At 52.1% G+C, this 24,867-nt stretch overlaps 1 protein-coding gene across 1 annotated transcript in view; it reads right to left on the bottom strand.

The window, feature by feature from the left end:
* Positions 1–24,867, bottom strand: part of adcy5 (adenylate cyclase 5) — a 494,269-nt gene that overhangs the window by 91,096 nt on the left and 378,306 nt on the right. Inside the window, exons 9-10 of the mRNA XM_072468291.1 lie at positions 17,121–17,149; positions 7,761–7,854 (exon numbers count right to left, since the gene is read on the bottom strand). Of these exons, the coding sequence (XP_072324392.1) occupies positions 7,761–7,854; positions 17,121–17,149 (123 nt within the window). The remainder of the gene's footprint in view (positions 1–7,760; positions 7,855–17,120; positions 17,150–24,867) is intronic.

The following is a 24,867-nucleotide window of genomic DNA, read 5'->3' as shown; positions in this document are numbered from 1 at the left end:
CAATTTGAGTGAGTGGGCAAATACATGGCAGATGCAGTGTCATGTGAGAGTACCTTTAAGAAATGGGTGTTTAAGCAATGTACCTTTAAGAAATGGGTGTTTACTACTGCAGTGAAGTCAGAGTGTGGGTGGAGCTGGGCTGTCTGTCAGCTTTTTACTTTTGTTTTAGGCTGTTTGCTGCAGGTCGTTAGTTTTGTTTTCAGTGTTGGAGCTGAAGCCAGACCAAGCAGGTGAACTGCTGTTCTCTCTGCCATCAAAAGAATATCTCTTGATCATTTGGTGAATTCAGAATTATAAATGTTCTCAGTAGTGAATATAAACCTAATGTGCTTCTGTTAAAAGGTGTTTCTTTTGTCTTCTGGATGTTGTTTGGGAAGTTGTTAAGGATTACCTAGTGTTGTGTTCTTTGGGGGTTGTATTTGAATTAATGGTTGCTAAGATATTACTGTATGTTTTAAAACGGTTAACTTGAGTTCATAGAATAAACATTATTTCGCTTTAAAAAATACTTTTCCATTTCTGCTGTACCACACCTGTAGAGTGGGCCGTGTGCTCCCCATACCACAATCTATTAAAAGTTGTGGGTCAGGTAAACTCCATGATACACTTTGGCGTTCTCTAAACCCTGGCCACACCAAATTGGGGGCTCGAGGGGGATAAAAGTCCATCTATTGGATTGGCTTAGTGAACTTAAAGACAGTGAGGGGTGAGCATATTGTGGTAGCTTATCAGGTGTGGTATTCTAGTTTAAGTGGGGAGTGTGTTGTGGACAATGGCTCTTTCAGAGGCTCTGAAGTTTTTGGGGGTGGAGACGGTCACACGTAGTACCTTACGGACAGAGACTAAAAGCAGACTGTTAGATTTGGCAAAAACATTGCAGTTAACATTACCTGACAAATGTGAAAAGATGAGGTAATTATGGCGGTGGCTAAGCATTTAAAGTTGCCTGAGATACAGTTTGACTCATTGGAAATGGCAAAAATTCAGTTGCAAGTTAAACAAATGGAACATGAGAATGAATTAAAGCAGTTTGAAATCGAAAGAGAGGAAAAAGAAAGAGAGAGAGAGAAAAAAGAAAAGGAGAGAGAAAAAAGGAGAAAAGAAAGAATAGCCCTAGCAGAACAAAAAGAAAGAGAAACGGAGATACAGATCAGGGAAAAGATAAAGAGAGAGAGTTTGAACTTCAGAAAATGGCCATGAAACATGACAGTCAGTTAAAATTGGCAAACGTAAAGGGAAACGTACAGTTGGATGATACTCATGAGGATAGTGAGAAAGAGCGTCAAAAGTCGAAGGCTTGATGGGAATCTATTTAAATATGTCCAAGCATATGTCTCAAGAGTATTGAAAGTCAAAGAGATCTAGGAGTACAGGTCCACAGGTCATTGAAAGGGGCAACACAGGTGGAGAAGGTAGTCAAGAAGGCATACGGCATGCTTGCCTTCATTGGCCGGGGCATTGAGTATAAGAATTGGCAAGTCATGTTGCAGCTGTATAGAACCTTAGTTAGGCCACACTTGGAGTATAGTGTTCAATTCTGGTCGCCACACTACCAGAAGGATGTGGAGGCTTTAGAGAGGGTGCAGAAGAGATTTACCAGAATGTTGCCTGGTATGGAGGGCATAAGCTATGAGGAGCGATTGAATAAACTCGGTTTGTTCTCACTGGAACGAAGGAGGTTGAGGGGCGACCTGATAGAGGTATACAAAATGATGAGGGGCATAGACAGAGTGGATAGTCAGAGGCTTTTCCCCAGGGTAGAGGGGTCAATTACTAGGGGGCATAGGTTTAAGGTGAGAGGGGCAAGGTTTAGAGTAGATGTACGAGGCAAGTTTTTTACGCAGAGGGTAGTGGGTGCCTGGAACTCACTACCGGAGGAGGTAGTGGAAGCAGGGACGATAGGGACATTTAAGGGGCATCTTGACAAATATATGAATAGGATGGGAATAGAAGGATACGGACCCAGGAAGTGTAGAAGATTGTAGTTTAGTCGGGCAGTATGGTCGGCACGGGCTTGGAGGGCCGAAGGGCCTGTTCCTGTGCTGTACATTTCTTTGTTCTTTGTTCATTGCCAAGGTTTGACGAGAAGGAGGTAGAGCCTTTTTAATTTCATTTGAGAAGGTGGCTAAACAAATGAAATGGCCACGGGACATGTGGGTATTACTGATTCAAACAAAGCTGGTAGGTAGAGCTAGTGAAGTGTTTGCATCACTACCGGAGGAGGTATCTGGAACGTATGAGGAGGTGAAAAAATCCATCTTAGGTGCATATGAACTAGTGCCTGAAGCTTACAGACAAAGGTTTAGAAATTTAAGGAAAGAATTTGGTCAAACATACATGGAGTTTGAAAGGCTCAGAGTAATTTTGATAGGTGGATAAGGGCTTTGAACATGGACCAAATGAAATGAAATGAAATGAAATGAAAATCGCTTATTGTCACAAGTAGGCTTCAAATTAAGTTACTGTGAAAAACCCCTAGTCGCCACATTCCGGCGCCTGTTCGGGGAGGCTGGTATGGGAATCGAACCGTGCTGCTGGCCAGCCTTGGTCTGCTTTAAATGCCAGCGATTTAGCCGAGTGTGCTAAACCAGCCCTCTCTGTATGTAGCTCTCAGAGAAATTATGCTTTTGGAGGAGTTTAAAAATTCAATTCCTGATGTAGTGAGAACTCATGTGGAAGAGCAGACGGTTAAAACTGCAAGGTTAGCAGCAGAAATGGCAGATGATTATGAATTAGTTCATAAACCAATGCTTGGTTTCGACATCAGTTTCAGCCTGTGAGGGATAGAAACTGGGGGACATGAGAAATACTCAAGCGGTAAAGGCAAAAATGATCTGATGGGAGATAAGAAGGGGAGTGTACCTCAGATTAAAAAAGAAATCCAGGAGGGTGGGAGAGACATGAAATGTTTCAAATATTTTCACTGTAATAAACTAGGCCATGTAAAGCCAGTGTTGGTGGTTGAAGGGAAGCACTGGGGAGGCTGATGTAGTAAAGCAGGATAAGACAGTGGGGGTTGTGAAAGTGGTCAAGGAAAGCCCAAGTGAAGCGAAGGAGGTGCAAAAGATTGTACAGCCGGATCAAGAGGTGATTGATAAGAAGGTGCCAGATCTCTTTAAAGAATTTACTTCAGGTGAACTCCCTGATACACTTTGGGGTTCTCTAAACCCTGGCCCATAACAGCAGTATAATGTGGATAAGTGTAAAACAATCCACTTCAGACAAAGTAACAGAATGGCAGATGTTAGGAAAATGAAGGTAGTCTTAAAGGATTTATATTTGTATTGGTAAACATTAGAAATAAGGTATAGGTTAAATGGGTTTAATTTAATGTTTCTATCCCTGTAAGGATAAAACCTATAGTTAGATTCATGCTTGACACGGGTTTGGCTGTGTGGGAGTTGATTACGTTCCAACTGTGTTTCTATTAAGACCATAAGACAAAGGAACAGAATTCGGCCACTCAGCCCATCGAGTCTGCTCCACTATTCAATCATGGCTGATATGTTTCTCATCCCTGTTCTCCTGCCTACTCCCCATAACTCCTGATCCCCTTATTAATCAAAAAAAATGTTTTTTTTAAATTGCTTATTGTCACAAGTAGGCTTCAAATGAAGTTACTGTGAAAAGCCCCTAGTCACCACATTCCGGCGCCTGTTCGGGGAGGCTGGTATAGGAATTGAACCGTGCTGCTGGCCTGCTTTGGTCCGCTTTCAAAGCCAGCAATTTAGCCCAGTGTGCTAAACCAGCCCCTATCTATCTAGGTGCATATGAACTAGTGCCTATCTATCTCTGTCTTAAAGACAATCAGTGATTTGGCCTCCACAGCCTTCTGTGGCAAAGAGTTCCACAGATTCACCACCCTCTGGCTTAAGAAATTCCTCCTCATCTCTGTTTTAAAGGATCGACTCTTTCGTCTGAGATTGTGTCCTCTGGTTCTAATTTTTCCCACTGGTGGAAACATCCTCTCCACTTCCACTCTATCTGGGCCTATCAGCATCCTGTAAGTTTCACTAAGGTCCCCCCTCATCCTTTTAAACTCCAATGAGTACCGACCCAGAGACCTGAGAGATCCAGGAATCATTTTTGTGACCCTCCTCTAGACCCTTTCCAAGGCTAGCACATCCTTACTTAGATACGGGGCCCAAAACTGCTCACAATACTCCAAATGGGATCTGACTAGAGCCTTCTATAGGCTCAGATATACATCCCTGCTCTTGTATTCAAACCCTCTATTAAGCTTAGAGAGGGCTATGGTGTGAAGATTAATTAAAAGGTATAAACATGTGGGGGTTGCTGAGCAACTGGAGGCCATTATAAGAATAAAAAAAGCTTTTAAGTTTTAGTTTTAGCTGGAATTTTGGGCAATTGGAGCCAGGTCCTCAGGGAGTGAACATCCCTCAACTCTGCCAGAAGATGGCCAAGGACTGCACAGAGGCAGGCTTCCTAGTCTACCAGTTACTGCCTGGATAACCAGGCAATGGAACAGAAAGAGTGTTTATGAGACCTGAAGGTAAGAGAACAGAGATCAAGGTATTGTTCAGGACAATTGAAGGAAGAGTAAACAAAGTGTTCTGAGTTAAAGAGTCAATTGCAGTAACTAGATTTAAAATTGCACAGCAGACTTCGGGACAGATGAAACGCCTGATGCCAGTTTAATATAGTTTGGGAATTCGAAAGTTAAAGAAATTGTGAGCAGTCGAATGATGACCATGAACCCTTTGTCGATTGCACTACGAAACCACCTGGTTCACGTAGTGTTCTTTAAGGAAGGAAATCTGCCACCCTTACCCGACCAGGCCTACATGTCACAGAGTCATAGAATTATAGAGCACAGAAAAGGCCCTTCAGCCCATCGCGTCTGCGCCGGTCAAAAACAACCACCTAATCCCATTTTCCAGCACTTGGTCCATAGCCTTGAATGCCTGGGGAATCGCAAGTTCCCATCTAAATACTTCTTAAATGTTATGAGGGTCTCTGCCTTGGTGTTCAAGGAACCCAGACCCATGGCGAAGTGGCTGACTCTTAAATGCCCTCTGAAATGGCCCGACAGGCCACTCAGTTCAAGGGCAGTTATGGATGGGAAATAAATGCTGACCAAGCCAACCATGCCCACATTCCGTGAACGAATAAAAAAATATCAGGCACATTGGCAAGACGTATGAGCTGATGATCAAGCACGTTATGCACACATCTTCTGTGACCATCAAAGCCGCAGAGATAGCGACGGTACCCACTGCACCACGGCCTTCCGCACCCAGATTACTCTTCCGACAGGTTCCCTTGTTTAACAATCAGCAGTTTCTGAATATCCAATCTCCAGCTCCCAGCTGTGCTTCCTGGGAATTTTTCTATTAAAACTGAAGTCCTGGATGATACATAAAGGTAAAAAGACAAAGGCCGGGATTCTCCATTGCCCGACGTCGAGATCGGAAACGGCAACCGGGTGGAGAACGGCTCTCCATCCCGAAATCGGGGCAGCCGCCGTTTTGACGCTGGGTCGCGAAGCCCCGCCCCCTTCAAATCCGTGTCATCGGGACGTGCGCAGCGAGCAGCCGCAACCCCGTTGGGAGTGTCATTAGCGGGCCCAGCTGCGATGCTCCGCCCCCCGATGGCTGAGGTCCCGATGGCACGGGCCACGTGTGGTCTCAGCGGTCGGGAGCCTGGCGTGCCAGCTGCGGAGGGAGAGAGAGGGCGTGCGGACAGTGTCCAGCGTCGTCACACTCGGCCGAGATCTGTGCCGCTGGCCGCTTCTGCCAGGGCTGGGGGGGGTGGGGGGTGGGGGTGGGTGGGGTGGCGGGGGAGGCCAGGAGGTGGGCTGTGGGGTCGGGGTGGGTGGGTACATGGTCCAGCACAACCGGCGGCCAGTGCAGCGCAGGACCCGGCGATTCTCCAAACGTTTTCCGCGGGTGTTTCACGCAGCGTTGGCACTAGCCCCTCACCAGTAGCAGAATCGGTGAGGGTTTTGCGACGATTTTCCCGTCGTGAAACACCACGGATCTTCCGTTGGTGTCGGCACTCAGCCTCAGGGACGGTGAATGCAGCCCAAAATCTTTATCCTCAAGAAGATTTAGGAGATATTTAATAAGGGTGTTCAAAATGATAAGTGGCTTTTGAAGCATAGAAAATAGGAGCAGGAGTCGGCTATTCGCGTCGACTCCGCCATTCAATATGATCATGGCTGAACTCAGCATCGTACCTCAGCGCTCTTCCCTTACCACCTTTACAGCAGAATAATCTATCTATTGCCTTCTTAAATATATTCAGCTTGACCTCCACAGCCTTCTGTGGTTGAGAATTCCACAGGTCACCACCCTCTGAGTGAATAGGCTTCTCCTCGTCAATAGACTTTTAATTCCAGATTTCTATTCAATTCAAATGTCACCATCTGCGTGGTGGGATTTGAACCAGGTGGGATTTGAACCAGGTCCTCAGAGCATTACCCTGGGTCTCTGAAGTACTAGTCCAGTGACAATACCACCACCGCCTCCCTAATTTGGTTGCTTTTGGGAGAATTCCACTGCAAAAATCTCCAGGTTAAGGTGTCTTTCCAACAGAACCTGTTTCAAAGCAGGAATGTCAACGCCAGGAACATGACCTCAGGGTACCTTGCAGGACTCCGTGGTTTGATCTGGACTTGATCCAAGATATCACTGTGCAGAATTAATTCCCAAATCGAATAGAAAGATGCCTGAATGCATGACATCATCTATATCCTGTCACCTTTCATTTCCATTCTATAAGCATGTCCACTGCACTGTCCTTATTTGCTCTCCAAGTTCATCACTAGCTTGTGCACTCCCCTCTGACACTTATCGGAAGTGTTACACAGTTTAATCCCTCAGACTCCAGATTCATAGCAATGTTGGTGACTCTCAAACGTCCTCTGGAATGGAGGGCACTTGAGGATAGGCAATAAATGCTGGCCCAACCAGTGACCGCCTACATCGCAAAATTTTTTTTAAAGTGCTAAAGAACACAGAATTTTAAGCGCAAAATCCATTTGGTGCAAATCGCTTTTCACAATCTGCTGTGTTGGTTTTCAAACCTTTGACCTGGATCCGATCCACCCCCCCAACCTCTTACCTACAAATAAACAATTTAAAAGCAGGAGGAGGACATTCATCCCCTCGAGACTGCTCCACCATTCAATAAGATCATGGCTGATCCGACTGCGGACTCAACTCCACATTCCATCCACCCCCGATAACCACTGACTCCATTGATAGTCAAGAATCCATCTACCTCTGCCGTAAAAATATTCAACGATCCTGCCCTCATCGCTCGCTGTGGAAGAGAGTTCCAAAGATTCACGTCCCCTGAGGTAAAATAATTTCTCCTCGTCTCTGTCTTCAATGGAACACCCCTTATCTTTAAACTGTTGCCCCTAGTTCTAGTCATTCCCACAAGGGGGGAACATCCTTTTAGCATCCACCTTCTCAAGTTCCCTCAGCGCCGTACATGTTTTCAATAAGATCACCTCTCAATCTTCGAACCTCCAGTGAACACAGGCCCAACCTTTCCTCATCAGCTAAACCCTCCACTCACATGCCAGGAAACAGTCCGAGTCAACATCCGCTGAACAGCTTCTGACGCATTTATATCCTTTCGTAAATAGGGAGACCAAAACAGTACAATATTCTCCAGATGTGGTTTCACCGATGCTCTGTACAACTGTAGCCAACATACTTTTACTTTCCATTTCCCTTGCAAGAAATGACAACATTCCATCGAAACACTCGCAGTACTTGAAAACTAACTTTTTGTGATTCATGTACCAGGACACTCAGATCCTGCTGTACCACCGAGCTCTGCGATCTCTCTCCAATTAAACATACTGCTTTTCTGTTCAACCTGCCAAAACGGACAAGTTCACATTTTCCCACATTGTACTCCGTCTGCCAAATCTTTTCCCACTCACTGACCCTATCTTTGTTCCTTTGCGGGCCCCTTATGTCCTCTTCACAACTTCTTTTCCTACCTACCTTTGTGTCATCAGCAAATTTATCAACCACACATTTGGCCCCTTCATCCAAATCATTGATATAAATTGTAAATAGTTGGAGGTCCCAGTATTGATCTGTGTGGCACACCATTCGCCACATCTTGCCAACCTGAAAATAACCCATTTATGCCTACTCCGTTTGCTGTTAGCTAACGAATCCTCTGTCCGTGCAAATATGTTATTCTTACAACACGAGTCCTTATTTTGCAGAGTAACCTTTCATGTGGCAACTTATCAAATTCCTTTTGGAAATCTGCATACAGTACATCCACAGGTCCCCCTTTATCCACATTGCTTGTTACTTCCTCAAAGAATTCCAATAAATTAGTCAAACATGATTTCTCTTTCACAGAATCATGTCTGATTACATTGAGATTTTCTAAGAGCCCCGCTACAACCGCCTTAATAATAGATTCCACCAATTTCCCTCATGACTGATGTTAAGATAATTGGCCTGTAGTTTCCGGTTTTCAGTCTCCCTCTTTTCTTGAATAGAAGAGTCACATTCACTATTTTCCAATCTGCTGGAACCTTTCCAGAATCTAAGCAATTTTGGAAATTTAAAACCAATCCGTCTACTATCTCAGCTGCCACTTCCTTCAAGACTGGAGGCTGAAGCCCATCAGGACCTGGGGACTTATCAGCTTTTAGTTCTAAGAATTTTCCCAGTATCCTTTCCTGATGATTCTAATTGTTTTAAGTTCCTCGCTCCCTTTCACCTCCTGATTCACAATTATTTCTGGGATGCTATTTGTATCCTCTGGCGTGAAGATAGGTGCAAACTATCTGTTCAATTCATCCATCATTTCCTTATTTTCCATTATTAATTCCCCATTCTCACTCTGAGGAAAAACGCTCGTCTTACCTGCCCTCTTCACATATCCGTACAAACTCTCCCTAACCATTTTGAATTTCTAGCTAGCTTTCTCTTGTACTCTCATTTCTCCCTCCTTATGGATCTTTTAGTCATTCTTTGCTGTCCTTTACATTCTGTCCAAGCTTCTGACCAGCGGCTTACCTTTGTGGAACTATAACTTTTTCTTTCAATTTGATACTATCTTTAACTTCCTTAGTTATCTACAGATAATGGGCGGGATTTTCCGACCCCCTGCCGGGCCGAAGAATTGGCGGGAGGCAGCGTGAAGCCCGCCCCGACGCCGCCCGCGATATTCTCCGGCAGCCAAATATTTGCGCCCACGGGAATCGTGCCACACGCCTCGCAGAATAGCGAGGCACGGCGCGGCGCTATGGGCCCCGGGGCTGCTCCGAATCTCCGGGCCGGATGGGCCGAAGTCCTGCCGACGTGACCACGGGTAACGGCGGCGTGAATCAAACCACCTATTTAACGGCGTCAACCAGTCGCGGAGGTAGGGGTCGTAGTGGGGCGGCCCCGGGATGGGGGGGCGGGGAGTGCCAGGGAGGGTGCGGCCGGGGAGGGTGCCGGGGACGGGGGGAAGGGTGAGTGCCGGGAATGGGGGGGGGGAAGAGGGTGAGTGCCGGGAACGGGGGGGAAGAGGGTGAGTGCCGGGACGCGGATGGACGGACCGGGGGGGGGGGGGCGAGTGACGGGGATGGGGCGGTGCTGCCTGTGCTCAGGAACAGCCACGACCATGCAGCCCATGGCACCTGGCTGCAGGGGGGAGCTATGGGCAATGGTGATTGTCGTCTATCCCCCCCAACCCCACCCCCTGCAGACCGTAATGTTTGGGCATCACCCAGCGATGTTGGCCGCCATGGCGGGAGCCGCACTTCTACATGTTGCCCTGGGGGAGCTGGAGCAGGTGCGTAACAGGGAGGCGGCGGAGGCTGCCGCAGAGGAGCGTGCTGCAGGGAGGCAGGTGGCAGCCGCCCAGGCTGGAGGGCAGCCCGCCCGGCACGACGAGGAGGACGAGGATGTGATGGTGCCACGGCGACGGAGACGCTCGATGAGGCCCCGTGTGTACCGGCGCCGCACGTCGTACCAGGACCTCACGGACCGGGCATGCAGGAGGAGACTCCGGATGAGCCGGGAAACCGTCGCCCATATCTGCCATCTCATGGCACACCTGGCACCGCGTGGGACTGGGGAAGGACACCCTCTCCCCGTGTCCGTCAAGGTTACAGTGGCCCTGAACTTTTATGCCACGGGTAATTCCAGTCGCCGAATGGGGACTGTCCGGCATCTCACAGGCATCGGTGCACCGCTGCATCCGTGCAGTGACGGACGCCCTGTATGCCATCGCGGACTGGTACATCCAGTTCCCTGTGGACGGTGCCCACCAGGATGCCCGGGCAGCGGGCTTCGCTGCCGTGGCCAGGATGCCCATGGTCCAGGGGGCGATCGATGGGATGCACGTCGCCGTGCGGCCACCAGCTGATTACAGGCCGTGTTCACGAATAGGAAGGGGACTACTCCATGAACGTGCAGGTGGTCTGTGACCACTGCATGAGGATCCTGCACGTCTGCGCCCGGTACCCGGGCAGTGGACATGACTCAATCGTATTGGCGCAATCTTTCATCCCCACCATGCCCGAGGGACAGCCCTGCCCCCCGGCTGAGGGGCTGGTTGCTGGGCGACAGGGGTTATCCGTTGCGGTCATGGCTGATGACGCCTATACGGAGGCCACAGACTGACGTGGAGAACCGCTACAACGATGCCCATGCAGCGACCAGGAGTGTGATAGAGAGGTGCTTTGGGCTGCTGAAGGTGCACTTCAGGTGCCTGGACTGCTCTGGAGGGGCCGTCCAGTACCCGTCGGATAGGGTCGGCCGCATCGTTGTGGTTGCTGCGTCCTGCACAACATAGCCCAGCAGAGGGGCGATGTGCTGGAGGCAAAGGAGAGGGAGGGGTTGGGGGATGAGCACAGCGACGAAGGGCAGGCCTCCCCGGATGAGGAGGATGGGGGCAATGTACCAGGCAGACGGGCTGGACATGGCATGGGCGGGCGGCTGCCCATCGTTACCGGCAGGGCCAGCGGGACGGGATGATAGCCGCCCGGTTCACAGCCTAGGGGGGCTGGTGGTGGGGGCTATAACTAGTCTGTGCCCTGCACCCGTGGCTACTTACTCAGCGTCTAATTGTTTGGCCTTACGGGAAGTCTAGGTGCTTCCCCAGATGGTACAGCAGAACTGGAGGTGGACGGGCAGCATGGTGGCACAGTGGTTAGCACTGCAGTCTCACGGCGCCGAGGTCCCAGGTTCAATCCCGGCTCTGTCCATGTGGAGTTTGCACATTCTCCCCGTGTTTGCGCGGGTTTCGCCCCCACAACCCAAAGACATGCAAGGTAGGTTGAACACGCTAAATTGCCCCTTAATTGGAAAAAATGAATTGGATACTCTAAATTTATAAGAAAAAAAAACTGGAGATGGACTCCTGTGATTCCTGCCCTGTGACTCGGGATCCCTCTGGCGGCCGTTTCCTGGGGCGGCCCGGCCTGGATGGGCCAGGCCGCGGCTCGGGCAACTGGGATGGTGTGGTGCCAGCCTGTTCTGCCCATTGCCCACCAGATGCACCGGGGATGGAACGGGGGTGGGGTGGGAGTCCGAGGTGTCGCGGTGTTCTGGGACCTCCCCTACAGGGGGACACGGAACGGGACCCAGCACCTCCTCCTCCCTCGGGGTATCCGGGTCTCTACATGGGTCAGGGGTGCGAACGGATCCAGCATCCGACGCCCCCCCGGCGCTGCCAATCCTGAAGGCCTGACCTAGTATCAACAAGGGTCTGCACGTTTGCAGCATGGAGCTCAGGATGTTGGCCATGCCTGTCTGTGTGTGGGCGACACCGGACAGCACCTGGGCAATGTCGCCAATGCCCTCAGCGATGGACTGCTGGGACTGCGCCATGGCTGCCTGTGAGAGGGCAGCCATGTCCTGGGCCACGGACGCCGCCTGCATGGACAGCCACAGGCCTTGCATACTTCTCCCCATGTCTGACACCGTCGCACCCATAGCCTCCACCGCGGACGCCACCCATGGGCTGTCGGCCTGGGTGGCACGCATGACAGGCACCACTCCCTGCTCCTGCACGCGGGTGGACTCCTCCACCTGCGTCTGCAGCTGCCACAAGCCGGCCGTCACCCCCTTCGATCGTCCCTTGGTCCGTGACTGCACTGGGTTTTTGGGTGGGTGTGGTAACTCCAGGAACCCGGGACCCTTCTGGGCATCAGATGGTTGCCTGCGCCGGGCTGCCTTCCAACTGCCCAACCCCTCGGCTGCTCCTACCTCCACCTGCTGTACTGGGACGGCTGTGTTGTGTGCACCAGTTAGTGTGCCAGAGGCCTCATCGCTAAAGGGCCCAACCGTGGTGAGTGTCCCTGCGATGGTGAAGGATGTAGGAGATAGCAGTGACGTCATGTTGTGCTCGTCATCCGACCCGAAGTACGGGGTGGTGTTTCCTGTCCATCCGTCCTGTGTGTGGATGTCCTGCGTGTCGATGTCCTGTGTGTCGGTGTCCTGGGTGGGTGTGTCCTGTGTGGGTGTGTCCTGTGTGGGTGCGTCCTGTGTGTCAGTGTCCTGTGTGTCGGTGTCCTGTGTGGGTGTGTACTGGGTGGGTGTGTCCTGTGTGGGTGTGTCCTGTGTGGGTGTGTCCTGGGTGTGTGTGTCCTGGGTGTGTGTGTCCTGGGTGGGTGTATCCTGTGTGGGTGTGTCCTGGGTGGGTGTGTCCTGGGTGGGTGTGTCCTGGGTGGGTGTGTCCTGGGTGGGTGTATCCTGGGTGGGTGTATCCTGGGTGGGTGTGTCCTGGGTGGGTGTGTCCTGGGTGGGTGTGTCCTGGGTGGGTGTGTCCTGGGTGGGTGTGTCCTGGGTGGGTGTGTCCTGGGTGGGTGTATCCTGGGTGGGTGTATCCTGGGTGGGTGTATCCTGGGTGGGTGTGTCCTGGGTGGGTGTGTCCTGGGTGGGTGTGTCCTGGGTGGGTGTGTCCTGGCCGTGTGTGTCCTGGGTGGGTGTGTCCTGGGTGGGTGTGTCCTGGGTGGGTGTGTCCTGGGTGGGTGTGTACTGGGTGGGTGTGTCCTGGGTGGGTGTGTCCTGGGTGGATGTGTCCTGGGTGGGTGTGTCCTGGGTGGGTGTGTCCTGGGTGGGTGTGTCCTGGGTGGGTGTGTACTGGGTGGGTGTGTACTGGGTGGGTGTGTCCTGGGTGGGTGTGTCCTGGGTGGGTGTGTACCGTGTGGGCGTACCCTGGGTGGGTGTGTCCTGGGTGGGCGTGTCCTGGGTGGGTATGTCCTGGGTGGGTGTGTACCGTGTGGGTGTGTACCGTGTGGGCGTGTCCTGGGTGGGTGTGTCCTGGGTGGGTGTGTCCTGGGTGGGTGTGTCCTGGGTGGGTGTGTCCTGGGTGGGTGTGTCCTGGGTGGGTGTGTCCTGGGTGGGTGTGTCCAGGGTGGGTGTGTCCAGGGTGGGTGAGTCCAGGGTGGGTGTGTCCTGGGTGGGTGTGTCCTGGGTGGGTGTGTCCTGGGTGGCTGTGTCCTGGGTGGGTGTGTCCTGGGTGGGTGTGTCCTGGGTGGGTGTGTCCTGGGTGGGTGTGTCCTGTGTGTCAGTGTCCTGGGTCGGCTGCGATGGGGTCTGTTGCTGCGGCTGCCCTCCCTGTCGCTGGGTGTGGCCGCCGGCGTCGCCGCACTCGCACTAGATGGGGGCGGCGTACGCCTGACGCTCCGGGTCTATCCCTGGCTCGCGGGCGCATTGGCACTGGGTGGGGGCGTCGTATGCCTGACGGGCCGGGTCTATCCCTGTCTCGTGACCGCCCTGGCGCGTCCTGGGGGCGGTCGGCATCCGCATGGACGGGTGGGTCGACGTGTGGTCCTGCAATACACAAGACAGCATGCATGGTTAGACACGCAGAGGGGGATGGAAGGAGGGATGGGGGAAGGGGGAATGGAGGACAGGGAGAAAGGGTTGAATGGGGAAAGGGGTATGGGGTGGAAGGGGGGATAGGGAAAGGGGAAATGGGGAAGGGGTAAGGGAGACGGGGAGGAGGAAAAGGGGGTTTGGGGAAGGGGGTAAGAGGGGAATGGGGAAGGGGGGAAAGGGGGTATGGGGGAAGGAGGATTGGGGAGAGAGGGGCAGGCAGCTGGGGGTCTCACTTGGTGGTGCGCCCCCGACCTCTGCATCCGCAACCTCCCGGTCCTCAATTCCGCCTGCAAGGTCCAGGGCCCTCTCTTCGTGAACGGTGATTCAGGTGGACTCCCTCCGGTCCTCTCACGCTCCCGGTTTTTATGTGCCGCTTCTCCTGCCCGGGGCGGGGGGGGGGGGGGGGGGGGGTTGAAGGGCAACAGTGTTAGGCAGACATATACTTGCAGACCAGCGGTTGTGTGTATGTTGGCATAGGTTCACACCCCATCCTGCCAATGCAGCCTGCATGGGTGGGTGCAGCTATGTCGGTTTCAGGTACGGCTGTCCCGCCCATCGTTGGGGGGGGGGGGGGTACTCACCCTGGCTACCCTGACGGGATCATTGACCTTCTTGTGGCACTGGATGCCTGTCCTGGCTGTTACGGCCACGGCGCCGACGGCCTCTGCCACCTCCCTCCACAGGTGCCGGCTGAGGTGTGGGGCGACCCTGCGGCCGTGTCCGGGGTACAGGGCCTCCCTCCTCTGCTCCACTGTGTCCAGGAGCGCCTCGATGGCCCGCTCCTGGAACCTCGGAGCTACGCGGCGGGCGGGTATTTTGCCTGGTCTCCAGCGAGGGCGTCTTTAGTGCTGCAACGCCGTGCAGCGTCAATGACGGGTGACGCCGGCGCGAATGGTGTCACGCCGCTGCTAGCGACCTCCGGGTCGGAGGATTTTCGACGTTCCGGTCGGCCCGACGCTGGAGTGGTTTGTGCCGCTTTTGACGCCGGCGTTGCGCCGGTCACGAAGAATCCCGCCCAATGTGTCCTTCCCTTCGAGTCTCTGTCTCACTGAAATATAGCATCTCTGAAATAACTCGTTAAATGTCTGCCATTGCATCTCTCCCTTTAACCTAATTTTCCCATTCGGTTTAGCCAGCTGTGGCTTCACGCCCTCATAACTACCCATATTTCAGTTTGAAATACTAGTCTTAGATCCATTCTTCTCTCACTCACAGTATGATCACTGCTACCAATGGATGCCTTGATTATGAGATCATTATTTAATCTTGTTTCATTGTATCTATGTTCTGGGTGGTGCTAGAATGTGCTGCTTTAATAAACTGTCCTGAAAATACCCTCTGAACCTAGCATCCAGGCTGCCATTGCCAATCTAATTCATCCAATCTATATGTAGATTAAAATCATTTAGAATTATCGCTGTACATCTCACACAAGCTCCCATTAGTTCTTCTGGTATACCCAGTCCTATATTGTGGTTATTGTTAGGAAGGCTATAAACCACTCCCACAAATGACTTCCTATTTTTCTATTTTCCATCTCTACCCAAACTACACCTGGATTACCAGATCTAAAGTAATCTCTATTTTTCGAATTACATCCTTAATTAACAGAGCTACCCCTCCACCTTTTCTTCGCTTCCTGTCCTTCCTAAATGTCATTGTGCCTTTGGATGATCTGGTCCCAGTCTTTGTCATCCTGCAGTATGTCTCTGTAATGGCTATCAGGTCATGCTGTCAATTCATCTGTTTTGTTACAAATGCGACATGTGTAGGACCTTTATTTCTGTCTTGTTACTATTTTTGTAACCTCTAGCCTTATCTGCTGGCGCACACTCAGCTTTGTATACCCTGGGCAGAATGTTGCCGTTCCGCCCCCCGCAGCGGGTTTAATGGTGGGTGGTGGGGGCCGGGGGAAAACAACATGACAGGAGCTGAAAAATCAGCTTCCCCCCAGTGTAAAGGGACTTGCACTCCCGCCCGCCATGGTGGGCTGCCATTCCTGTCAGAGGCTATTACTGGGGCACAGATGAAGACCTGACCGCAATCAACGCCCCCCGCCCCCCCCCCCCCCCAAATCGTCTGTGCGCTAGTGGAAAATCATGCTGGTTCAGATCATGTCTGGACCAACATGTTGGCACCTATCTTTAACTTCCTTAGTTATCTACACCTTAGTTAAAGTCACCTAGGGGCTGGTTTAGCACAGTGGGCTAAACATCTGGCTTGTAATGCAGAACAAGGCCAGCAGTGTGGGTTCAATTCCCGTACCAGCCTCCCCGAACAGGTGCCGGAATGTGGCGACTAGGGGCTTTTCACAGTAACTTCATTGAAGCCCACTTGTGACAATAAGCGATTGTTATTATCTGAAGGAAACCTTGGGAAACTTGCGGAGGTCAGAAGAGACGATGGAGGCCTCCAGCGACTGGGCCCTGGAACACCATGTGCAGCTGTGCGCGAGTGGAGGATCTATGATATCAATCTTCTGGCTTCAGGATCTTCCAAGAGGCCCATCCCCTATTCTCAGGATCTTCCAGGATGTGGATTTTTCTATCTTCAACATTGGGTAGGTTGCTGCCTGGATGCCCTTTTAATATAACACTGGGATGTGACGGTGGGGCCCCACCATCCAGCCCGCTCCGCCCCGCGATACATTGGGAAACCGCGGACTACATAACTAATGATGTCGGGGCTGCACAATGCAACCTGAATTCCCAGCGGCCTCCACGCCCGAAAATTCTTTGTTCCTGCCCTCACCATGGGACCATGTCCCAGAAGGGAAAACTCCACCCACTATCCCTTCCTGCTATGCACTGATCATCATTTTCCTTATTGTTACCTTGTTCGCTTGCCCTGTCTTCTCTATTTAATTTATCACATCTTCCCAAACTTGATCGCTCGCCGCCAACTATTTAGCTGACAGCCCTCTCTCTCACCCTACTTATATGACTTGTCAGAACACTGCTCCCAGCACGGTTCAGGGAAGACCTGACAGGCGAGGGATAAATACTGGCTCAATCAAGCAGAGAACACCATGCGCTCATCTGAAAGATGTCACTTCCAGCACCATTTCTCTCGCTCAGTGTTGCACTGAAGTATCCGCATGGATTTTCTACTCAAGTTCCCGAAGTTGAACTTGAACTCTTAACCTTTGAATTCAGAGATGCGCGCTAGACACGGAGCAACAGATGGTAATGAAGAGCTTCAAACCATTCTTTGCAAAGATCTAATGTCCTTGCCTGTCTATCTATATCAGAAGGTGACAGTACATTTATGCAGTGTTGAAAAAGGCACATCACTTACTTATCCTTTCCCATGTAGTCCACAATGCCCTGGAAATGAGAGGAGAGAGAATAAAACAGTTCATTAGTCTCAAAGGAGCAATATTCTGATTCGTGCATTCACAATTACTAAATTCTCCAGCCACACAACCGTTTGAGATCATTGGACTCTTCTAATTATGGCCTCTTGCACTTTACCCAATTTTCTTTGCTCCACCATTGATGGCTGAGCATTCAGCTGCCTGGGCCCAAACTCTGGAAAATACACCCCAACTCTCTCCGCATTTCTTAACTGTCTTCCCTCCTTTAGGAAGTTCCTCAAACCTACCTCCTCGACCCAATCTTTTGGTGCCAAGTTTTGCTTGATACTCGCTCCTGTGAAGCGCCTTGGGGATATTTCTCAATGCAGTAAAAATGCTACGTAAATGCAAGTCCCTGTTGTTGAAGGGCAGCGAAGATTTTCAAAAACATAAACAATGGAATGAGAAACGGTCATTGTGATCTTCAATCACACTCCACCAACAGACCAGGTTCAACCCGATTGCCTGTGGACTCTGCCTGACCAGTCTCCTAAGAGCGATGGGCCAAATGGCCTCCCTCTCAGCTGTAAGATGTTGAGTTGCAGCCTCTGTGCTTCAAGTGTGACATGTGGCTCCTTCCCTTCCCAAACAATCAAGAATTTATTGAACACTGGTCTACGATGTCAGCGACACTTCATTGGTCGAGCTCCAGTGTTTCACCTTTCCCCAATGTTCTTGTGAGGAGTCACAGACTGCAGGGGATTCTCAATGGTTTTCAAAGAACAATCTGTGCATCTTAAAACAACTTTCACCACATAGAACATTGCTCAAATTCCTTGATGCTGGTGTGCATTTTGTTCACTGTAGATTGGTGCGTATAGGTCGATCCGGAGTATGAGATGACCACATGTTTTTGGTACCAAAATGCATGTTTGGGCCAGTTCTCTGCAGAAAGGTTGACTCCACATTTTTCAGCTGAGAAATACACGTTTCTCGCATTAGGAGTTGACCATAACCTTTCAACTCAACAATACATGTTTTGGGCGTTTAAGATACACCCACACATATCAAAATGTGGACCACCTACACCAGCACATTTTACACACAGCTTACAAGTCGACTTCTCTTCGTGGGAGGATTTTTTGAAGCTCCAAAGGTCGATGTACGATAAATGGTAATGCTTCCCACTTACTAATGGCAACCAATAAGGTCATTAGCAAGTCTTCCATTATAAAATTATGATGTGGAGATGCCGGCGTTGGACAGGGGCGAGCACAGTAAGAAGTCTTACAACACCAGGTTAAAGTCCAACAGGACTCTGGTACCGTTCATTCACCTGAGGAAGGAGCAGTGCTCCAAAAGCTAATGATTTGAAACAAACCTGTTGGACTTTAACCTAGTGTTGTAAGACGTCTTACTATAAAATTATGAAACCGCAGAGTCTGCTGCAGACACGTTTATTGTTGGGAAAATGATTTAAAGATCTGAACATTTTGCAATCGGACTTTGCTCCGAAGCCTCTCCTGAGCGTGCACGCTCAGGCAGCAGTACGTTATCACGAGCACTGAGAAAGAGCGGACAGTGAGGCAACCATGTTCCTTGGCCTTACCCGCAATGCAAAGGTCATGGGATCGACAACGGGAGTAGGAACCCTGACTGAGCTCAGCGGTGGGCTATGCCTTCTGCTCTAAGTTACAGAAATTGTGGGTTTAAAGTCTCAAACCAGGGACTTAAACAGCTCAACTAGGTTAATACTTCAGTGAGGTGCTGAGGGAGTGCTGCACTGTTGAAGGTGACATCTTTCAGATGAGATTTGAACTTTAGCATCCTACCACCCTCGACACCATCCTCGCACGAAGACGAAGAGTTCACCCTCGCTAGGGCATCTGCCCACGTCCCCTGTTCGATCTCCTCCCCCAACTCCTCCTCCCACTTACCTTTCAGCACCTCCACCGAGGCCTCCTCGTCCTCCTGCATCACCTGGTATGTTGCCGAGATCCTCCCCTCTCCAATCCACGCCCCCGAGAGCATCCTGTCCTGTACCGTGCGTGGCGGCAGCAGCGGGAATTCCACCACGTGCCGTCTGGCAAACGCCCTTACCTGTAGATACCTAAAGGCGTTTCCCGGGGTGAGCCCGTACTTCTCCTCCAGCCCACCCAGGCTTGTGAACTTCCCACCCACAAACAGGTCCTCCAACCTTCTTATCCCTGCCCTGTACCACCCTGAAAACCCTCCATCTATTCTCCCTGGGACAAACCGGTGGTTCCCCCGTTTCGGGGTCCACACCGAGGCCCCCACTTCCCCCCTGTGCCGCCTCCATTGCCCCCAAATTTTGAGGGCAGCCACCACCACCGGGCTCGTGGTACACCTTATAGGAGGGAGCGGCAGCGGCGCCGTTGCCAGCGCCTCCAGACTTGTATCCTCACAAGACGCCGTCTCCACGCCGCACCCTCCTCCTCCATCACCCACTTGCGCACCATCGTCACATTGGCAGCCCAGTAGTACCCACAAAGGTTGGGCAGCGCCAGCCCCCCCCCCCCCCCCCCCCCCCCCCCCCCCGCCCCCCATCCCTACTCAGCTCCAGGAACACCCTTCTCACCCTCGGAGTCCCTCGCGCCCGCACAAACCCCGTTATGCTCCTGTTGACCAGCCTAAAGAAGGCCTTCGGGATAAGAATGGGGAGGCACTGGAACAGGAACAAAAACCTTGGGAGCACCGTCATCTTGACTGACTGCACCCTACCCGCCAGGGTCAGCGGCAACGCGTCCCACCTCGTAAACCCCTCCTCCATTTGCTCCACCAGCCTCGTGAAATTAAGTCTATGCAGGGCCCCCCAGCTCCTGGCCACCTGGACCCCCAAATACCTGAAGCTCCTTTCCGCCCTTTTTAGTGGGAGCTCGCCAATCCCCCTCTCCTGGTCATAAACAACTCACTCTTCCCCATGTTGAGCTTGTACCCTGAGAAATCCTCGAACTCCCTAAGGATCCTCATTACCTCCGGCATTCCCCCCACTGGGTCCGCCACATATAGCAGCAAGTCGTCCGCATAGAGCGACACCCTATGCTCCTCCCCACCCCAACCCCCTCCAGTTCCTCGACTCCCTCAGTGCCATAGCCAGGGGTTCAATCGCCAGCGCGAAGAGCAGGGGGGACAAAGGACACCCCTGCCTCGTCCCTCGATACAACCGAAAGTACTCAGACCTCCTCGTGTTCGTGGCCACACTTGCCATCAGGACCTCGTACAGCCTAACCCACCTGACGAACCCCTCCCCAAACCCGAACCTCTTCAGCACCTCCCACAAGTACCCCCACTCTACCCTATCGAAGGCCTTCTCAGTGTCCATCGCCGCCACTATCCCCGCCTCCCGCTCCCTCGCCGGCATCACAGTAATGTTCAGGAGCCTCCGCACATTCGCGTTCGACTGCCTCCCCTTCACGAACCCCGTCTGGTCTTCATGGATGACCTGCGGCACACAATCCTCGTGGCTAAGACCTTCGCCAGCACCTTGGCATCTACATTTAACAAGGAAATCGGCCTGTAAGACCCACACTGCAGGGGATCCTTGTCCCGCTTCAGGATCAAGGAGATGAGTGCCCGGGACATCGACAACTCCACCCCCCCTCCCCCCCCAGTCCCTTGCCTCATTGAATGTCCGAACCAGCAACGGGCCCAGCAATTTTTTGTAAAATTCGACCGGGAAACCGTCTGGCCCCAGTGCCTTCCCCACCTGCATGCTCCCTATCCCTTTGGCCAGCTCCTCCAGCCCAATCGGGGCCTCTAATCCCGCCACCAGTCCCTCCTCCACCTTCAGGAACTTCAGTTGGTCCAGAAAGCGGCCCATCCCACCCTCCTCCAGTGGGGGCTCGGACCGATACAGTTCCTCATAAAAGTCCCTGAAGACCCCATTGATGCCAACTGCACTCCGCACCACACTCCCACACTCCTTAACTCCCCCGATCTCCATAGCTGCGTCCCGCTTCCGATGCGCCAGCATCTGACTTGCCTTTACCCCATGATCATAAATCGCCCCCTGGGCCTTCCTCCACTGCGTGTCCGCCTTCCTGGTGGTCAACAGGTCGAATTCGGCCTTTGGCTACGCCTCTCCCTCAACAGTCCCTCCTCCGGCACCTCCGCATACCTCCTGTCTACCCTCACCATCTCCCCCACCAGCCTCTCCCTCTCCCTCTGCTCTCTCCTCTCCTTGTGGGCACTAAGGGAGATCAGCTCTCCCCTAACCACTGCCTTCAGCGCCTCCCAGACCATCCCCACTCGGACCTCCCCGTTATCGTTGGCCTCCAGTTATCTCTCTATGCTTCCTCGGACCCGCTCGCTCACTTCCTCGTCCGCCAACAGCCCCACCTCCAAGCGCCACAACGGGCGCTGGTCCCTCTCCTCCCTCAACTCTAGGTCTACCCAATGCGGGGCGTGATTCGAAATGGCTATCGCCGAGTACTCCGTATCCTCTACTCTCGCAATCAGCGCCCTGCTCATAACAAAAAAGTCGATCCGGGAATGCCCTTATGAACGTGCGAGAATAATGAAAATTCCCTAGCCCCCGGCCTTGCAAATCTCCAAGGGTCCACCCCTCCCATCTGGTCCATAAACGCCCTCAGCACTTTAGCCGCCGCCGGCCTCCTACCCGTCCTAGACCTGGAGCGATCCAGTGCCGGATCCAACACCGTGTTAAAGTCTCCCCCCATTATCAGGCCCCCCACTTTCAAGTCCGGGATCCGACCCAACATGCGCGCATAAAACCCGCATTGTCCCAATTCGGGACGTACACGTTGACCAGCACCACCCTCTCCCCTTGCAGTTTACCACTGACCATTACGTACCTGCCGCCATTGTCTGTCACAATGCTCGACGCCTCGAACGACACCCTCTTTCCCACCAAGATCGCCAGCCCCCCGATTTTTGGCATCCAGCCCCGAATGAAACACCTGGCCTACCCACCCCATCCTCAATCTTACCTGGTCTGCCACCTTCAGGTGTATCTCCTGGAGCATGACCACATCCGCCTTCAGCCCCTTCAGGTGCGCGAACACCCGGGCCCGCTTGACCGGCCCGTTCAGCCCCCTTACATTCCAGATTATCAGCCGGATCAGGGGGCTACCCGCCCCCCTCCCCCGCTGACTAGTCATAACCCCTCCTCGGCCAGCCACGCGCCCATGCCCCATGTTCCCCACAGCGGCAGACCCCCGTCCCAACCCCCTCTACTCGCTCCAGCTCCCCCTTGACCATACCAGCAGCAACCCGGTTCCCCCTCACCCCACCCCCAACCCCCAGCTAGGACCCCTCCTAGCTGCATTGCTCCCCCCATTGCACTCCTGCAAGTCAGCTGACTCCTGCTGACCCCAGCCGCTCCCACCTCTCCTTCGACTCCTGCCATTGGGGGACTTCCCCTCCCCCTCCATTACCCACCAGTAGGCTCTCCGCCTCCCCCTTCCATCCCAAGCGCGGGAAAAAACCCTCGCTACCCCGCCCCGGCCCCGCCCCCTCCAATGTAGGAAAAAGCCCGCGCTTCCGCCTGACCGGCCCAGCCTCCTCTGTCGTAGCTCCTTTTACTGGCCAGTCCCCTCACCCCCGACTCGGGCCTCACCCTCCCCCACGGGGCCCCATCCCCCCTACCGGCCATCCACTTGCCCCCCTCCAGGTTTACTTGCCCCCCTCCAAGAGCCCACCCGACAGACCCGACCAAAACAGTGCCCAACCCACCCTAGCCACCCACACAGAACCAAAACTAAACAAGAACAAAGAACCCCCCGTCAAACACAACAACAACAATCCCCGACCATCCCCATGCCCGACCCCCGAATGTGAGGTTATCCATTTTGGTAGGAACAACAGCAAAAGGGATTATTATTTAAATGATAAAATATTAAAACAGGCTGCTGTGCAGAGAGACCTGGGTGTGCTAGTGCATGAGTCGCTAAAAGTTGGTTTATGGGTGCAACAGGTGATTAAGAAGGCAAATGGAGTTTTGTCCTTCATTGCTAGAGGGATGGAGTTTAAGACTAAGCAGGTTATGCTGCAATTGTATAAGGTGTTAGTGATGCCACACCTGGAGTATTGTGTTCAGTTTTGGTCTCCTTACCTGAGAAAGGACGTACTGGCGCTGGAGGGTGTGCAGAGGAGATTCACTAGGTTAATCCCAGAGCTGAAGGGGCTGGATTACGAGGAGAGGTTGAGTAGACTGGGACTGTACTCGTTGGAATTTAGAAGGATGCGGGGGGATCTTCTAGAAACATATAAAATTATGAAGGGAATAGATAGGATAGATGCGGGCAGGCTGTTTCCACTGGCGGGTGAAAGCAGCATTACGGGGCATAGCCTCAAAATAAGGGGAAGTAGATTTAGGACTGAGTTTAGGAGGAACTTCTTCACCCAAAGGTTGTGAATCTATGGAATTTCTTGCCCAGTGAAGCAGTAGAGGCTCCTTCATTAAATGTTTTTAAGACAAAGATAGATAGTTTTTTGAAGAAAAAAGGGATTAAGGGTTATGGTGTTCAGGCCGGAAAGTGGAGCTGAGTCCACAAAAGATCAGCCATGATCTCATTGAATGGCGGAGCAGACTCGAGGGGCCAGGTGGCGGCCTACTCCTGCTCTTAGTTCTTAAGTTCTTATGTCAAATCATTAACACATTGCTGTGTTAGGTAAATGTGGGGACATATGTAAGAAACACAACAGCCAATTTACACATAACAAGCTCCCACAATCAGCAGTGGAATGATAACTGGATTGATGATGTTGACCAGAGCGCCGGGAAGGACTCTCCTGCAAACAGTGAGTGCGCAATGTCTTAGGCCCACCCAAGTGGGGAGACTTGGTTCAATGTCTGAGAGGTACCACCTCTGCTATGTCAGCACTCCCTCGATACCTCACTGGGAGCGGCAGCCTGGGATACAGGCGTTGAGGGAAATTCGGCACAGCACAATCTCTCATCCGTCATGTAGCCAGTTAAAATGGCTAACTCCTGATTAGAATGGCCAAACCCCGATTTAAAATGGCAAACGGAAGAGGCTGATGGGAAAATCTGCCAACAGGACTCAAACAGGCAGCTGCAGGCAAAACTGTGTATTCGCCTCTGGGGAGGACAGACAGAATCGATACCTGCAGCCATCAACATAACAACACACCAGCCATCTGCATAGTAAGTAGCAATCCCCAGAAACAATGTGCAACAAATTAGACACACAAAGCCAACCCAGACTTTTCGGCGCCAGCAGAAGCCTACACAAAATAGAGGTGAACTACCACCCCAAAACCGCCCATCGATCAAGGAATCGTTCCAGCATTGGAGAATATCGAACCAAGTGATTGGGACGAAGTCCAATCACTTGGAACCAGGTACAGGGTCCGCCCCGAAAGGCGGGAAGCCCCTGGGGACTATAAGGATAGAGTCCAAGTTCAAATCGACCCTTCTTCTCCTCTCCGCACCCTTCGAGACCCTTCTGCTGACCTTCTACAACAGCCGCGAGAACCGTAAGTCTTACTCCAACGCTCGCTACGAGATAGGCACTCCTGACTATCGACCTGTACCTGCTTTGAATCCCGCAGGCTCAGAACCCATACGAAAGGCCATTCGTTTCCCTGACCTGGTGGGCCATTTCCAAAGTTAAGTATTGGTCTGTTAGTTGTAGGAAGTAGCTTAGAAGTAGAATTAATGTATAAGTGTTGATTACTGTATGTAATAAATGTGCATTGATTTAACTCTTACTAAGCGGTGTGTTGGATTATTGATCACTACTC

The sequence above is a fragment of the Scyliorhinus torazame genome, chromosome 2 (assembly GCF_047496885.1).
Source record: "Scyliorhinus torazame isolate Kashiwa2021f chromosome 2, sScyTor2.1, whole genome shotgun sequence".
Classification (NCBI taxonomy): Eukaryota; Metazoa; Chordata; class Chondrichthyes; order Carcharhiniformes; family Scyliorhinidae; genus Scyliorhinus; species Scyliorhinus torazame.
Note: the sequence above shows the minus strand (reverse complement) of the source record. Positions and strands in the feature narration are given on the sequence as shown.